The following is an 18248-nucleotide window of genomic DNA, read 5'->3' as shown; positions in this document are numbered from 1 at the left end:
ACAGGAAACGTTTGACCTCTGTAATTGCAAACAAAGGTTTCTGTACCAAATATTAACACTGATTTTCTCAGGTGTTCAAATACTTATGTTCAGCAGTGCAAGACAAATAAATTCTTTAAAAATCATACAATGTGATTTCCTGAAATTTTTTTTTTAATTCTGTCTCTCAGAGTGGGAATGCACCTACAATGTGAATTTCAGACCCCTCCATGATTTCTAAGTGGGAGAACTTGCAAAATCGCAGGGTGTTCAAATACTTCTGTTCCTCACTGTATGTAGCTACAGAAGTCAATTTAAAAAAAATTACATTCTGTACAATCAGTGTTAATCCTAATATGAAAAATACTCTAAAAAGCCTAAAGTGCAATTTTTTGTTTCATTATGACACATGGTTCACCCATGGCCACTTTATTAGGTACACCTGTGCAACCTAATGCACTTCAACAGAGACGCCTTGCTGAAGATGCTTACAGTGTATAGTTTCTAATACTTTGCCCTCAGAAGTGGACAGAATATTTAAAACACTTCCAGTGTAATGTAGTCTAATACAACCTCAACAATGTCTCAGTGGTGATCATATTTGAGTTTACACTTCTCAAACCAAATGTTAACAAAAACTGAAGATGTTTTCCTTCTCAAAGGTAGACAGGCAGGGATTAAATTGCATTGTGTAGGTGTACCTAATAAAGTGGCCACTGAGTGTTTATTGGTTGTTTTTAGTTATTAAATCTTTATTTGACTCGCACTTAAACTTTTTTTTACATGACCATCTACTGTTTCAGTTATTAGCTTACAGTACACTGATGCTTTCTGGCAGTCACCACCAAACTGTCTCCATGTTGTTCTACTGTCTTTATAACCATCTCCTGCAGATTAACATTTCTTTCTGTCATACTCAACAGTGAACATCGAGAGTCATCTCAGTGTGTCGGTGTAACACAGACAAGCATGGTGGAATTCAAGAGTGTGATATAAAGATAAGACTGAGCAAAAAACAGACCAATTGACATTATATTCAACTTTAAAAATAATAATGATATTGGTGTCATGCCAAATGCCAGCGGTAGGTTTTCATGGCCTAGCTATCATATATGAGGGTCAAATTATAATGGGAATATTGCTTTTATGGCATAGTGGGGAAACTGACTCGACTCTTGGAGAAGGTCTGCACTCTCTGAGCGCTGTCTAGTTCTAGAAGGGTTTATTATCCTAAACGATTAAAGGAAGGAATACTAGCCCTAAAATAAGTGGAGTGCTGCTTCAAGAGCTCTTCTAATAAGATATTATAATCAGGTGGAAATGACTGCATTATATCTATATTAAATACTCATCTGACATCACATATTGAAAACTTAAATCCACATCTATTAGTGCTGTACTGGCCTTCAGGTAGGATCACACGACAGAGCTCCACCACCTGCACCATCTCCAACCTGCTCTTCAGGTTTTCTATTAGTGTGCTGAGTTGAAAGGTTACTCTAATCCTCTCAAGCCTAACTAAATCCAATCCCCTACATTAAACCAATCATCCTCCGCACCTTCCAGAATAATCCAGGCCAGACTACATTGTCCTTCTCCATGACGCTCTTGGTTCCAGATTGGCTACTCTATTCTCTGCAACATGTCACTGTAAAAGGAACATTCTAGTAGGATGCTCATTATGACAGTGGCCTAACAGTGACACCAACAAAGGAAACTACCTCAGCTTTAAGAAGGAGAATCACCCACATGTAGTGTTCACATTTGATACTGTATGCCCCCTTCCTTCATTCTCTCTTAAATCACTTCCTCACAAACTAAGCAAGAGAGTTTTATCCAGCAATTAATTTAAGCTCCAACATCATCATACAAGGTTGCACCATAACCTCCCCAGGGCCAGCTGCACTAGGGTGCCTACTAGGATCTGTCGGAACACACACACACACACACACACACACACACACACACACAAGTTAATGAGCCCCTAGTGAAAAGATGCCGTCATGGTTTAGTCTGCATTTATTTTTAAAGATGCCTTAATGGCTTCACGTATAGGCCACTTCTTAACTCCAATCTTCACACAATACAACAACACCAACACACTACTATTGAACAGATACAAGTTTGTAATACAAGACTGTTCACACATGCATGTATTCTTACCATCCACTCATTTAAAGGCAATACCTGTTTTTTTCAAAGCTTTGCCATAGATCAGTAGTAATATTTGTAATATGTAGTTACATTCACAATTTTGCTTTAAACTGTGCCTTTTGCATAAGATTAAAGAAGGCTTGGTAACTACAGAGCAACCCAAGTCCAGCGCTACCACACTACAGACACGCAGGAAAGAAGAGAAACACAAAACAGTCTACCAGCCAACACACATGTGACCATCACCTCTACAGGGATTTGCCTGACATTCAGAGGGCTGTGATAGGTAATTACTACTAAACTGTACCTTACATTGGGCTGCAATGACAATGTACCAACAATTTGTTGGAAAGCTTTTACTCAGTTCAATTAGTTTTTCCCAGTCTATCAAATGGACAAAAATAAAGGCATTGCCACTTATCAATTATCACACTGATCAAAAATAGCATTAATTTTACAGTGATTTTAAACATTTTGTGATTTCATTTGATAAATGATTATCATATAACTGCCCTTCATTATTTTCCATCTATGTTACATAACCTGTCAACAGAACATCAGCTCATACTAGAGGGTCAAACAAACATTAGGTTTCCTAAAGTTAAATACAGACATGTTTTACAACCAATTCTGTTTCTTCACGTAGAGTTTATGATCATACTATTACATTTAATAATTCATATTTGCCTTTAACCACAGCTAATAAAGGAACAATTGATCTTTGTATACATTCTGCTAGCTCCTCATGCTTGGGTATGGGGTTTGCCACCCAGTGCAGTGGTGTGTTTCACTGATGTTGTTTTAATTGTTTTTAACAACAATGGAGGTCTGTGGCACAGACGAAGAAGCTGATCCAGGACTGACACGCTGCCTGACATTAACCATGAGTAGAGGCAATTCATTGCTTGTTTTAGTCTCTGTATGGGAAGTGTTGAAAATACTGTTACTATAGCAAATGACTGGCCCCGTCCTTTAAATGTATATGGAAATGTCTGATAACCATCCTGTGGTTTGACTGCTGCATTCTGACTGCTTCTGCTTTTGTCTCAATTGTCATTTTAAATAAGAAACAATAGTGACAAATGGTCATCTTAAATAGATATCTACAGTATATGTCAATGATGGAAATTTTTGATAAAAAGTATAATTAACTTCTTGATTGGTATCAGAAATTCAAGGCAAAACAATACGAGTCTGTACACTGTTTATCCACTTTTGTGCCAGTCAATGAAAAAGTTTTGTGGCAGAAAAAGAACTGTGTAGATACATTTTTTGGCCCAGGCATTTTTTTTTGGATCTGCATTCAAATTACAACAAACAGTTTTAAACTCTTCGAAGTCTGCTTTCTTGAAAGCTCCACATAAAATATATTAAAAATCCAAAAATGACTACCGAGAGCATCTTAAAGAGGTAAAGACACACACTTCCACTTTAAAAAATCAGTTTAACGTTCTTGCTGACATTAAGGATTTTGGTTAAAAGACAGTATAGATGTTATCTTTACAGTCTAGAAAATTAAAATGATGTCCTGTTTAGCCTCTGTGTTTGCTTTAATAAGCTGGACAGAAGGTTGTATATATTGTATATTCCAGCTCCCCTAAATCATGCATTTAGGTATTTACCACGATAGAGAAAAAGGCCTGATCTTACCAACAAACATATACAATCACTCACACCTTTATCACCTTTAGTCTGGCAGCAGTAAGAAGGACAAGTTCAGTTTAAGGTAAACTCATCCGGATCAGAGCATGACTGAGGTGGATGGAAAACCTGACTTGGTTAAAATTATATTTTTGTTCAGATGCGATGAGGGTTTAATAGATCGGCATACCATCTGTATAATGGTCCTGCTTTTGTGTTCAGCGGAGTCGGATCAGCTTAAAGGGCTGGATATACTCCAAACTTTGCATGGACACTGTCAAGTGCCATGGTGATTCTGGTTATACTGCATTTGGTGTCCGCATGCACGGACATGTTTACATATGTTTGCTGATATAGTTTATTTTAGAAATAAATAATGATATATGTATGTGTATATATATATATGTTTCAAACCATTACAGACCTGTGCATCCATGCAAAGGGCACTGTCCAAGGTGTAGAAAAATCTTGGATCTCCAAGCTATCTATTCACTCATTCAGGGGTTTTGCTGCAAACTAACATATATATTATTCACCAATAAGAAAGTCACTTTCGGCTTTTCCCGTTTAGGGGTCGCCACAGCGAATCTGAGACTCGCATGTTGACATTTGGCACGTGTTTTACGCCGTATGCCCTTCCTGACGCAACCCTGATTCGAACCCGGGCCGCAGTGTGGAGAGTGCTGTTTATTTCTTAGGTTACACCTTCTTTATCCTGCAGGAAGGTAAGGCCCTGTCACTGGCAACAGTCTCCAACCTGGATTAGCTCATTTGTCTGTGCCATAGACCTCCGATCCGCATCAGCGTCTGAAGTAAGCAAGAGTCAACAGCATATCTTGTGAGATCTCCGTGTGAGTTCCCTGATTTGTTTACAGTGCGCTATAAAAACTTGGGGCTATTCAGAGTCTTGGGCCAAACATTTGGGTTGTATGTTTTAGTTAATAAAGAACAGTAACAGGGAGACAATATCAAACTAACAACATTGTAGAAAAAAATGCTAGGGCACTCTGGGGACCTAGTGGTGTAGGGTGCATACCACACAAACAACATCACAAGTTTGATTCCAACCTGAGACCATTGTTATGTCACAATCCATTCTCTCCTCCCATATTTACTACCAGCGTCTTTGTACACGACCTAATAGAGATAAATGCCAAAACAAAAAGAGTGCCTGCTAGGGGTGTTGGAGAATAAAAACCCTGGCTCAAGCCTGACGGTCAGATGACACAAATGTACTTGTTTATGAAGACCTCTCAAAATAAGGAACTATTTTATTGCTATTTTTAAAAGTCACTGCAGAGTGATTTGAAAATTTACTAGATGACAACACAATACTGGCACAACTCTAGGGGTATAATAGTGCATTGTGAAACAATATAGCATGATTAAAAAATGTGACAATATACATGGTGAAACTAAAAAACTGGTCATAATATCAAGTCAAGAGTCCCATGTAATGTAATGTAATGCAAGAGGGAACAATAGGCCTGATCTGACCGGCTGTTGACCCTGGTATTCACAGGGGTTAGCTACGCTAGCCACTGACTCATCTAATCTTCAGAAAAGGAAAATGTTTGAATAAGAAACAAAGAGTTTGAAAACTGTTTTTGTGAATGTACATACCTAAGAAGAGATAAATGACTGACTACTTTCATTCTCCCCGTGTTATCTGAGCGTAGCAAACCCTAAGCCCTACATCTTATATCAGACTGATCGTGGGCTGGTTATATCATTGCACAACTACACAATCTGACAGTAATACCTGGCATTGTGCTCACAGCGCTAAAAACAAAAACGTTCAAAACCCTATAAGACAATGTAAATAGTCTATAAGTAATATAAACTAGCCTATACTCGACTTTTGATGGATGGAACAACACTTTCAAAGCACACTAGTATAATCTTAAGCAGTGTAGCCTTAAAATTCACTGATATTAATTTAAGTTTGGCATCAGTTCTAGAAAGGATGTAACAACGTTCAACTAGCATACAACGTTTCTGCCTTTATCTTTAAACTGGGAGCTTATTAATAGTCTACATAACACTGACATAGACCAGCCGGTATCCGGTCTTGTGTCGAAATCCGCGTCCCTCTGTTCAAACCGTGTTTACAGTGGCGCCCCCTTGGTGCCTAAGGTTAGGGGAAACGGATCTCGACACGGCACCGAAAAAATCAGTATCAATCTTAGCATTATCTCCGCCGTATGTTACTGTTACTAAATAGGGTAACGTTGTTTGTAGTTACAGCTGTTAACCATACCATGCACACCGAGGAGTTAGCCAGGCAGGGTAACTTAGCCAAAGGGCAAGGCCGCTCATTTTAGTTGGCAGGTCATCGTTCAGATGCAAACCAACTAGCTTCGTAACTACACCAACATTTTAATGTTGTCTCGTCAAATAAACAAAACACCAGCCATACAGCAGACGTTCAGAAATGAGGAGTGAAACTGACGAGTTAGCCACAGCAGCTAACCTTACTGTACCATTGGGCACAACAACACACGTAGCATTAAGATATTAGGCTACTAACCATCTGGCTAACGTTATCTCGTACTAAACAAGAGGGACATTTAGCCTATTGCCAAGTGTCTAACCCTCGCAAAACATCACTACAGAGCAAAAAGGATACAGTTTGAAGCCTTTCAAAATTTCCTTGGCCCTGTCTTCGTCTGAAGACATTTCATTAATTGTATATTTGCGTTGCTTAGAGAAAACCCAGGATCTGCTGAAATGACAGAGCTGCTGTTGGTGGTAAACGACTTAATTAGCGCTGCCAGCTAATCTTCGTCTGAAAATATAAACCATGTGTACTGAACTCTCTATTGCTGAACTGCAGGTTGAATCTGAGCCGATAATACAAGCAGCTAAATATACCAAGCTGGCAGACAGACAACTAACCTAGCCAGTCAAAGATGTAGAGTAACTTCTAGTAGCCAATCACGTCTCAAAAATGAGAAGCATGGGCGGGACAAAACTGGATACAGACGCGTCACCATAGGCAACGCCACACATACTCCAAACCGCGGTGAAATTAGTTTGAAGTTGGACATCTGCACAAAGGACCCCGGGGCAACTGAACGGTGACCGGTGGTCACTGTCTGAACGGGACAGTAGGACCTCACCTACTCCGCATATGATCGAGACTCAAGCGCCATCTGTAAATTACCGTTCAACTGAAACGTTACCTGTTCTCCAACAGTCTTACATTAACATACCTCTATTTTAATAGTAAGTCATATTTTAAAAATCATGTGATTCACTGAATCTAAATCTATTCTAAAATGTACAACCGCATGGCCTGCAGAGTGCCCACCCCCTTATATCACAGTTTAGTACTTTAGTGTCAAATCCATTTTTACATGCAGTTGAAAGGGGGCAATCTGTCAGATGGCACAAGTTTTTGAACGTTTTCAGAGGCAGGAGAGGTGTAATATTTAAATATATAAAAATTTATATCCCATAGTGAGGTAACTTTTGTCAAACATGTCTTCAGCTTCATACACATTTACTCTCAATCTAGTCACATGCTGTAAGCACGTGCCCAAATGAGGCCTTCTTTGTCTTCATGTCTCTGAACTCATCACAATTATAGCTGTAATCGCAGTGTTATGATCAACTATAAATCATTGTAAGAATCATTACTGAGTTCAGCAGTAGCACAAGGTCCTGCAACACATCAGTGCTATGGCAGCAGCAACTTCTGATGTCTATTAGTTTTTACCAGTAGATGTCACTAGTCACCACTATATGACAATTTTAATTAATCTTGTGGCAGTGAAACCTCAGTGCTTCAGGAAAGCCTTGCTTTACCATCACTGTTTTGTTGTATCTGTGACATTTATAATCTCCTTAGGCTCAAAAATATTTGAAGTATGTTTAATAGTGAGTTTCTCAAAAATGACACAGAACAGAACTGAAGTGGAAGTTTATGCCGGTCAAGGATCAGAACAACATATTAGAAGTTGTTGACAAATTGGCAAATGCAGAGCAGAAGACAATCAGACCATTAATCTGGATGTTGAAGTTCAGCATTTTTATTAAGTGACAGATTAGTCCTTCTTGGCAGCAGCTTTTCTCATGGCAGCCAGTACATTGCTCAGCTCCTCTCTCTTTCTCTTGGCCCGATTGTGGGTGCCAATCTGGGAAAGAGAAACAGCAACATTAGACTGAATCACTTCAGCAGTGTGTATACACTGAGCACTCTCTCCAGTCATGGTGTCAGTCCAGTATAAAGATCAAACATTGAAATTCTGTGCATGTGCACATCTGTCACTCGCATAGTCATAAACCAGACAAATCAGTCGGAAAATGCTACCAAGAGTGCGTAGCAGTTGTAATTTATCAGGTGCTCTATCAGGCACCAGAAATACAAACTCACCCTCTTCTTGATAAACTTGAGTGCTCTCTTGTCCTTGGACACCTTCAGCAGCTCCATGGCTCGCCTCTCATACGGAGCAAAACCACACACCTCACGGATCATGTCTCGAACAAACTTGCTGTGTTTGGTCAGATGCTTCACAGGACAGAAAACATTTATTTTAAAAACATGATCCATTTTATCTTAAGCATTTGATTAATTCAGACTTCACTGCAGAAATTCTGGACAACAGAGATGGACAGTGTTGTAAATTGTATTACAAAGTCATTACCATATTGGCAGCATATTAGTAACAGTGTAAAAAAGCAAATCATTGTTATTTCTGATTGTTTCACTGTGGTTATGTTCTAAAGCACAGATACCCACGCTCACACCTCCGCACAACCCTGCGAGAATGATTTTAATGTGAATGCAACCAGACCAAAGGCTTCATCCCGATCTGCTCTGATTGCTCTCTGCCCTGCAACGTCTGCCAAGTCCCCACCAGAGCCCAACTTTAGCGGTTTACATACATGTTGTGGAGAATCCCTCCCCTTACCCTGCCAGTAGGATGAAAGTTTACACAAGTACAAAGAGCTCTATGTATTTTATATGTGGACGGTCAGTTATTCTGCCATTTGGGAGGTGAAAGAGAAGAAACTTCAGCGAAAAAGAAAAATAACTATTTAAGAATGACTCATGGGTTGCTAGTTTCAGAATCACTGTAGTCAGCATTCTAGGGCAGTAGTGACAAGGAAGGATTTTTTTTGTGGTCATGTTAATATCTTAAGTGAAATGTAATCAAAACTGTTTTTCCAGTTTGGCTAAACAAACCTGGTAAAAACGGCAGTAAGCCTTGTTTTGCCCTCTAGGTGGGTAGCTCTATAAAGATATGATACCGTGTGAAAACTAAGATGAAGATGTAAATTTGTAAAGGGTGAATGATACTGAAACACCCAAGCTTGCATTACTTCTGCAAAGCTTTGAAATGAATACCACCCCACGACTGGTGACAAGTGGAATATGATTTCACAGTTTCTCAAAGGCTGATATTCTAACTAAACACACAATATTTACTTAGTTTGGGCCTTTTCATGGGATTTTTTTGGCAGCAAGAACAACATACTATGCAACCAGATTTGTTAACTTTTAAATATTATGATGCAGTGTTACACACCAAATCACCAGATGTGGCTGTAAAATGTTTACACTGTGTTCCAAATCATGCAAGTGATTTATACATGTAGGACTTCAGTAAAATAAAAGTTATTTTTTGCTTGTTTTATTGCTCACACATCATCAGATAACTGGTATCAATCTCAGACAAGGTTGTTAATTAGTAGCCAGGGGATCTTAATTAGAAGGACTTCATGAGTTTGTTCCACATTATTAAGCAAGTCCGTTCTGGTGCAATATGGGGAAGAAAAGCCAGCAAAATGCTGCTCCTGTCTTCCTTTTATGTAACTGACAGAATCCAGGTGCTAGTCCGATAGTGTACTTCATGGCCAATTTGAAAACAAACGGGCTGTTATCCGAATTTGTTTGATCAGGAAGTACAGTAGCCTGGTATGTACATCCAGTTCCAGGTCCAGGTCTGTCTGTGGGCAGAAGTACACACACACACAAAGTGCACCTCGCCTCAGAACAGGCAGAAACATGTTTTAGCTGCATTCACACTAAATCCTTCCCACAGAGTTGTGTGAGGCGTCTGTGTTTATTCATTCTTTAGAACATAACCACAGTCAAACAATCCCAAAATTCACTGAATCACTTTGTTCTTGCTGATGCTGCTCTTTCTCCTTGTGTTCACTCTCTAGCTCTCTAGGCATAAAACGTAAAAAATAAATAAATAAATAAAAACCCTGGGTCAGCCACCATCATCAACTGACCTTAATTGGGAACCTGTGAAGCATCCTTAAAAGAAAGATCTATGAGGGTGGACAGTAGTACACCTCAACACAGCAGCTCTGGGGCAATACTGCCATCCCCAAGTGCAATAGAGGCAGAAACTCAACATGAACTTTCACATTCAATGGATGAGAGAGTTGTTAAGGTGATAAAGAGGGACTGGTATATTATTAAGTAGCTTGAGGTAAATAGTTTTTGATTGCCTTTTTTTGCTGATGAATTACCTCTTAACAAATACAGATTTTAGTTTTGAGTTCATTATGACCCGTTAAATTATTTCAAACTGCATTCTCTATAAAAATTTGGAACAATGAATTTTTCAGTTTTCAAAATATTGCAAACAATCGTGTCAGCTTTTGTTTGTAATAGCACTCCATAGTAATATACTTGAGGGTAAAAAGAACCCTAGTTGCACTGACTTTTTAGGAAAAATAAAACCTATCACTTGCATAATTATTTGGAACACAGTGTATATGATGTATACTTTTCTAATCTGAGCTGATGATGTAAGCTGTGAAATATTCAAGACCATTATTAACAATGAAAACTGTTTTGGGCATTAACCAAAAACCTATGAACTATAGGTTCATAGGTTTTTGCCCTATACTTTACTTACCCCACGCCTGCGGCTGTGTTTAGGAGCAGTTACATTTTTGGTAACTGGATGACCTTTGTTGAGGCCTACGGCCAATGGGTAGCGAATAGCCATGTCTGCAGAAGAACACACACAAACATTAGTCCAAGTGTACAAGATAGGGCTGGGTGATTACACAGACTTTATTTTCAATTTGGTTTGATTTTGGCTTCCAACAACTAAGAAAACAATCTAATATAAAAGTTACTGTGCTGCATTGCATTTTGCAATGATGATGTCGTTTTGTGTTGTTTTAAATCCAGCATGTTTTGCTTGCGTCAGATGAAGTGAAACCTTGTTCCTGGTGGCAGTGCCTAAGCGCTTAATGTACGTGCAAAACCTCCACGATTAAAAAACAAAGTCAGTAAGAGTGGTCTATCAAAACACCGGCTAAATGAGGACAAACTGCGGTACTAATGCATTAAACGGGAAGTCATTCACATAATAAGGCGAATTCAGTTTATCTTACATAGACGGTATTCGACAGCTTCCGAAAGGGTTTTTGACACATTGTACAGCATGTAGCTCAAGTTATCACAATTTTTATTTTGAGTGTTCCTCCAATTTTTTTACGCTAAAAACGAAGCTGTTTTCCATTTTAAGCAATAACTCACACGGATTTTAAGAGCTAAACAGATGCTGCAGTGTTTACAGAACCAGACGCTGAAAGCGGCTACATTTCTAGTTTCATTATTTTCTGTAACACAATATTTGACGCAGGTGTTAAGTGACGACAACAGATTGCTATACTTTCAATTTATTCGGAGGATACTGATGGATGGTGAAGATAACACGCTGATATTTTGGTGATAATTCCGAACAGTGAAATCATACCTGCCGTCTATGATGGCGGTCAAACCGGAAAGACTGTTGAGTGGCAAAGCAGGGTAATGGAAGGTTTGACCCGGAACACAAGCGTCTTCCTTCTTCTTCTTCATTTTTATGGCAATCTAGACGCAGCAAAGGCGCATTGCTGCCCTCCTCAGTTTGAATGTCGTCATGGCCATATTATTCAATTTAATATGGATGAGAACTGTTGTACTTTTTGCAACTCTCAGACAGAGACCACAGATCACTTGTTTTTCTATTGTAATCGTACATCTAACTTTTGGGCATGTTTAAATGACTGGCTCAGGTCCAAAATTGATTTCTTAGCACCCTTCACTTTAGAAAACATCAAATTTGGTATATCTCTGAAAGAAAAAGATGTGGAATTCTTGCTCAATAACATTATCATTTTGGCAAAATATTATATTCATAAATGTAAATGGAGTAAAAGGCAACCTTGAAATATCTGCATTTAAAAAATCCCTGGGCTGCATGAGTGTTAAAGGAGCCCGAGGTCTTTTGTCTGCAATTGGACGATTTGATTTATTATAAGCCCCTGGCTATATGTTTTAATGTATTTTATTATTATTATTTGTTCTCTCTCTCTTTCTCTTCAATTGATCACTTTGTTCTGTTTAGTCATTAAGGTGTATGATTTGTTGCTTGGTTCTTAATGAATTCTGTAGACAATTTTATTTACTTGCCTTGTATGTTTGTAAATATGATGTTCAATAAAAAAAACATACCTGGCCAATAAAGGTGATTATCCTTATTCAGAGGTGTTCCTCATATTCTGACCCTCTCACGTATGCACTTGGGGAGGACAAAAATATAGACGCCTCTTAATATAATGTAGGCCTTCAATTGCGTCTAAAAATTACTTAAGTGCAGAAGTAAAATAAATTAGATAAAGACTGGCCTTTTTTTTTTACAAAAGGGACATAGAAGAGAAGCATCTAGTCCAAAGTGGTGTATAAATTTCTAATATGAGTTCCTTTAGCATAAAAAAATAGTTAAATTCACTCCAAATAGTCTTGTTGATGTCATTTTAGTGAGACTGTTCTATTCATAGATGTGAAGACTATACCCCACAGTGACAGATGGAAAAAAATGAAATCAAACGGCTAGACAAAATCACTGCAATCCACAAAGGAGGAAAAGCCATGAAGCGTCTTTCTTTGGTTTACTTATGCTACTTGTATCGAACTCTCACGTTCTCATTTTATTCGCTGTGTGCTTTTGTTCCCCGACTTTTTCTTCTGATTACCGTAATACTGTTCATCACAATTACACAACTTAATGAATCACTGAATGCTGCTTTGTATGAAAAAAAGCAAATCTTATTCTCCCATCATCCATTGCGAGACAGGAAGTACTCTCTGCTTTTGGCGCGGTCTTGAGAGCGGCGTCGGACATCTTGGGATCACATCACTGTTTCGGACAACTCTTTTAGAACAGTGCATGAATATAGGAATCATTGATTTGATTTTTGCAAATTGACAAGAGAAACGTTTTTGCGTTTTTATTTGACGAAGACACAAAATACGTTTGTTTTTATTTTGCTCACTGAGTGAATAAGCAGACTCAACTGTCGATAGAACCGTTATGGCGACAGCTACTCCAAGCCGTGAAGCTGGTCGGTCGATGGCCTCGACACCTCTTTCTCCGACCAGAATCTCTCGTTTGCAAGAGAAGCAAGATTTGCAGCACCTGAACGACAGGCTCGCCGTATATATAGACCGTGTGCGTTCACTAGAACTCGAGAATGACCGGCTGATGGTCAAAGTGTCTGAGAAAGAGGAAGTGACTACTAGAGAGGTGAGTCAAATTGGACTAAATAACGTTAGTTAAACACATCACTGAACAGTTTACACGCATGCACTTGTAACTTAGCTCAAGCAGCAAGATTCCTTGGCGTAAAAGTTGGCTTTACGTTAACTCTTAACTTACGAAGATTTTACGTTACCCTACAACTCGTGACCACAGAAATGATTCGATGGAAAATGATTACAAATCAACACTAAAATGAAATGTGGTTAGCAAGTGGCCAAAAGAGATTAACGATGTACCCGTATATAACCAGCGGTCGCATCCAAATGCTGTCTTCTCATATATACATAGCACATATGGCTGTTACAATAACCCAATAACTTTGTTAACAATAATAGTACGCTACCGCGTTTTCTGTGTTCAAATATAACGGCACCGACAGATGTGTGGGTGGGGGTGGGGGGCGTTTATCCCGCCAATCTATGAATATGACCGGCGATTAATTTAAAGACAGATAAATAAGCGACATTATCTTTAACCATTACGTTTGAATAATGTTAGAAATGTAATTTTCGTTTTAGTTGGTGCTATTTGTCTTGCTCAAACCCTAATACTTAAGTTTGTTTTGCTAGTAAAATGGTAGACAAATAACAAAATCTATTTTGAAAAAGTAAGTTGTATACTGTAACAGTGCGGGGTTTATTTGCACAGTTCTTTTAATGATGTTCTCACGTGCTGATTTGAAATAATTCCGAATCAACTTGATGTGACCCCCCCACCCCCGCATTTATTGATAACCAGAAAGTTATGCACTCAAGAAAAGAAATACACAATTCATGAAATACAAGTGTTTGTTATGCAGTTCTACCTATTCATGGTGTCACATACTGATACAAATGAGTATTTAATGATATGTTTATTGTGTTTTTCTTATATAAGTACAGTATACCAGTGTCATAGCTGATGTATGGTGACTGAAGCCACCCAGCATGGTTGTATTGTACATGCCTTCAACACTTCCCCTGTAGCCCCTCACCACCAACCAACTGCAGCCACCTGTGTAGGGAGTTGCGTTTTTACTGCATCAGTTTGAGTGCCCCTGCTCACGGCCCACTACTTTGAAAAGAGCTTCAATGAACAGTTTGTTTTGTCTTCATCTCATCAGGAACCTTTAGACTATTTTGGCAATTTCTTGACAACAGCAGGTCAGTTATATGACATAATTTTTAGCATTGTTTCTGATAGTTTTGCCGGTGGACAGGCTGAATATCAGTACATAATAAAAAAATTGAAAAGTGAAACTTGGCTACAAAACACGCTTTAAAAATATATATTTATTGAGCAGTAATAAATAGATATCAGTTTTGTTTCCCAGGACAGTCTGAACAAGAGCACTCAGAGAATGGATATGCCTCCACCAAGGCATTGCTCATGCATCAGTACATAATGTGAAAAATGAGATCCAAAAATGAGATCAGCTTTTTATGACATATGGAAACCATTTTTAACACATTTCAACTTGAACCAAGCACCTGGGGCTGAGGCTATGCACATTCCCACCAACCTCTAGAAATGTAACAATCTGCTTTTGGGGGTTGAAAGTTGTGCTTGGACTTGGATATAATTATGAGACTACAGTTTTTGCGGTTGTATGGAAAAACAATAAAAATTTGAGGTAAAAATACTAAATGAACAATAATATCATACTTTCCTGAAGAGTATGGGTTATGTAAAAATGCCGTTTTGGGTTACTTTTTAAGCTTTTTAAAAACCAAGTCAGCAGCTCTCAAAACTATTGTTATCCTACTTCTGTAAACCTTTGGCCACATTCCACTTCTTTGGTCACTGTCTACAGTTAGTTGGTGGTGTTTGTGTTTTAACAACCTTTTCCTTGTATATTGATCTGGGAACTTTGAATCTGTGAATATTTCATCCAAGGGTTAGGGATTGGTCTTATGCTACTTTAAAATTTCATTATTTTTTTTTTTTTTTCAAACAAGAAAGTCATCATTCAGTTTTAGAATATCTGCTCTATCTATCCCAGTAATACCTAGGCTTACTTGGAGACACTAATGTGGCAGCAATAAAAAAAATTAAAAGTTAAAAACCACTTTAAATACAGTGGCTTGAAGTGGAATATTGTTGTGGAAAAATAGTTTCAAATTATTTATTTAGGAAATTATTTGTTGAGAAAACTCCTCCCACACATTTGGATATTTGTCCTAGTGTTTTCAGAGATACAAGTACCAGCTAGCAGACTAAGCTGTCTCCATTGTGTTCTGTTTCCTCTTCATTGAACTTAGGCTGCATTCAAATTTCTTGCTGTCTCGAATATTTGAATACTAAAATTAAAAATCATCTGCTCGATGAATGAATATTTAAATAGTCAAATAATTGGGTCCAGCCCTACTAGCTAGTATTGAATTTTTCTCTCTCTCTCTTTAGGTGACAGGCGTAAAGGCTTTGTATGAGGCAGAGTTAGCTGATGCTCGACGAGTTTTAGATGAAACTGCTAAAGAGAGAGCCAGGCTCCAGATAGACCTCGGCAAGGCTCAGGCTGAGCTGGATGAAGCCACACGCAGGTAATATTCTACAGTATACCTAGTTGCTGCACAGGTAAGCATTGGGATGGGTCAGTGGCTAATTGGTGGCAATAACTATCATCTTCTGTCCATGTGTTTCAGTGCCAAGAAGAAGGATAGTGATCTTGCTTCAGCGGTATCCCGGGCCTCTGCTTTGGAAGGCCAGCTGAACAAGAATGAAGCAGCTCTTTCTACAGCTCTAAGTCAGAATGCTGCTCTGATGTCCGAGCTGGCTGATGTCAAGAACCTACTGGCTAAAGTATGTAGTGAAGGGTTTCTTATTTAAAACAAAGGAGCGAAGTTCGATAATAGTGTGAAGAAATATTAGGTGTGCTTTTATTGAAAGGTAGTGCTTCATTATCCTTCAGACAGGTTAAAAATCCAATCAACCAACTACAGTGACTATCTTTGCTATACTTTGGTTCACAATAGGAATCTTCTTACTGCAAAGTCATGCTAACTGCTGACCAACCCAGGTAAACAGATCTCATTTTTATTTAAGGAATGTTTAATTAGTGGTAATCCCACTGAGGTTAGAAATCTCTTTTCCAAGGGAGCCCCAGCCAAAACAGAACCCCAGTTGGTCACCGCGCTTTGAAAAACTCCACCACTGAAGGGTGTTAACTACTGTCTCGTGTCGACCAAAGTTAACTAGAGGTTCTCAGACACAAGTGCGGTATGCAGTGTGGGTTTGTTTGGATCAGTGAAAACATGGAAGAATGCAGTGACTGAGTGACAACACTCCAGAGATTTCTCATTCATCTAAGAAGACTAAGTTTGAAGTATGGGCATATTTTGGTTTACACAAGAGTCCTGAGGGGAACTTAATTGAAGATGGTCACCCTGTCTATAGAACATGCAGAAAAAATAGCCTTTGAGAGGAGGCAACACTTGAAATGATCCCAACTCTAAATTAACTTTTAGCTCGGTGCAAGATGTGAGGACTTTGGAATGGGGCAAATAGCTTGTCATTAAGCTTTCAGTGTTACCTGGTCTTATAAAAACACTTTGCATTGTTCTGCTGCTGTACGTATCATGTGTCTATTTAACTGTCTTCTTAAGACTCATTTTTATGTACTCAAATGCAACAGAGAAGATTTAATATAAAAGTGTGTGAGAGACATTAATAATACATTTGCTATTCCCTTGTTTACAGAGTGGGCATGCAGCAAGCAAACCCAGTACCCCATAAACCCATTTTGATACATTTTCCTGTGTTTACAGAAGGCTATGGTTTTTGCACACACAGTGCATAATTGATATCAATAATTAGGTGGTTTTCCTGGGACATTATTAAAAACATTCATGCTTGCATTAAGAATTGACCCCAAACCAGTTACATAAACATTTTTTTTATTTATCATGACCAACAAGTGCTTTCTATAGTGCAGAGGGTGTGGTACAGATAGAGGTGGTACTCTGTGTTATTACTTGTGGTTAGCATGTGAGGATTATATCTGTATCCATAAGTGCTTATCTAGTGAGAGCACTTGGTAGGTAAGAAGGTATGCCAGGCTGACATGTAAATTTCACTCTTACACTTATGTTTAACTATCCATGTACTAATATTTCTCATGATGTTATGTGATGTCCAGGCAGAAGACAGCCATGCTGTTGCTAAGCGCCAGCTGGAGGCAGAGACACTCATGCGTGTAGATTTGGAGAACCGCTGTCAGTCCCTGAGTGAAGACCTAGAGTTCAGGAAGAGCATGTTTGAAGAGGTAAGGGGTGCTTAACTTGATATAGAGTTTTTGTACTGGATTAAATGGTTGTCCATCATCTTAAATTCCTAAATTGGAAAACACTGGTCAAATGCTGACTGTATATGTGAAGGACCAGATGACGGCTCCTAGAGGTGAAGCCAATGAGAATTTATCGCCCCCTCGTGGCCGGTTGCAGTGTGTAAGTCATAAATCCTGCCGCCTCCATGTTAGTGGATGGGACATGAACCAAATTAAAGACTCAGATCTGCAAAATAACATTTTTCCAAGAAATGAATTCTGTCTTTTTTTTTTTTGGTTAATGTCACACTGATTTATGTAGTAAGTTGTTTGATTATATAAAAAGGGGTGTATTTTAGTTAACGGCTTTGATTGGGGGTCCGATGCTGTCACTCCACTTCTGTTCACTACTGTGCAGAATCTTGTTGCAAAAAAGCAAGATGGCAGCTGTTGTATTCATGATAGTTTGGCTTCACGTTTGCATAGTGCAGGGAAATGATGACACGATGTCCATTGTATACTGTATATACAGTGGGTACAGAAAGTATTCAGTCCCCCTTAAATTTTTCACTCTGTTATATTGCAGCCATATGCTAAAATCATTTAAGTTCATTTTTTTCCTCATTAATGTACACACAGCACCCCATATTGACAGAAAAACACAGAATTTTTGA

General features: G+C 38.6%; 3 protein-coding genes across 3 annotated transcripts in view; 1 reads left to right on the top strand and 2 right to left on the bottom strand.

Annotated features, from left to right (window-relative positions):
- pde6d (phosphodiesterase 6D, cGMP-specific, rod, delta) overlaps nucleotides 1–6695 on the bottom strand; it is an 11908-nt gene extending 5213 nt beyond the window's left edge. Inside the window, exon 1 of the mRNA XM_020620848.1 lies at nucleotides 6404–6695. Coding sequence (XP_020476504.1) covers nucleotides 6404–6453 — 50 coding nt within the window. The 5' untranslated portion in view covers nucleotides 6454–6695. The remainder of the gene's footprint in view (nucleotides 1–6403) is intronic.
- A 1089-nt stretch (nucleotides 6696–7784) lies between these two features.
- Nucleotides 7785–11613, bottom strand: rpl36 (ribosomal protein L36). Its single transcript, XM_020620928.1, has 4 exons — nucleotides 11508–11613; nucleotides 10656–10750; nucleotides 8153–8287; nucleotides 7785–7913 (listed from the first exon to the last, which is right to left on the bottom strand). Exons 2-4 carry the CDS (start codon nucleotides 10746–10748, stop codon nucleotides 7824–7826), a joined length of 318 nt encoding a protein of 105 aa, XP_020476584.1. The 5' UTR covers nucleotides 10749–10750; nucleotides 11508–11613; the 3' UTR covers nucleotides 7785–7823.
- Nucleotides 11614–12737: 1124 nt separating this feature from the next.
- The window catches only part of lmnb2 (lamin B2), a 13361-nt gene continuing 7850 nt past the window's right edge, over nucleotides 12738–18248 (top strand). Inside the window, exons 1-4 of the mRNA XM_020620910.1 lie at nucleotides 12738–13319; nucleotides 15717–15853; nucleotides 15956–16112; nucleotides 17449–17574. Of these exons, the coding sequence (XP_020476566.1) occupies nucleotides 13107–13319; nucleotides 15717–15853; nucleotides 15956–16112; nucleotides 17449–17574 (633 nt within the window). The 5' untranslated portion in view covers nucleotides 12738–13106. The remainder of the gene's footprint in view (nucleotides 13320–15716; nucleotides 15854–15955; nucleotides 16113–17448; nucleotides 17575–18248) is intronic.

This window comes from Monopterus albus, unplaced genomic scaffold (assembly GCF_001952655.1).
Source record: "Monopterus albus unplaced genomic scaffold, M_albus_1.0 scaffold250.1, whole genome shotgun sequence".
NCBI lineage: Eukaryota > Metazoa > Chordata > Actinopteri > Synbranchiformes > Synbranchidae > Monopterus > Monopterus albus.
Note: the sequence above shows the minus strand (reverse complement) of the source record. Positions and strands in the feature narration are given on the sequence as shown.

Bases quoted from the DNA above. Each gene is read 5' to 3' on its own strand.
- rpl36 (XM_020620928.1), bottom strand. From the start codon at position 10,748: ATGGCTATTCGCTACCCATTGGCCGTAGGCCTCAACAAAGGTCATCCA. The intron at 8,288-10,655 runs GTAAGTAAAGTA...TGTCCTGTGAAG, and splicing joins AACACAGCCGCAGGCGTGGG to CATCTGACCAAACACAGCAA. The intron at 7,914-8,152 runs GTGAGTTTGTAT...TCTCTTTCCCAG, and splicing joins TCAAGTTTATCAAGAAGAGG to ATTGGCACCCACAATCGGGC.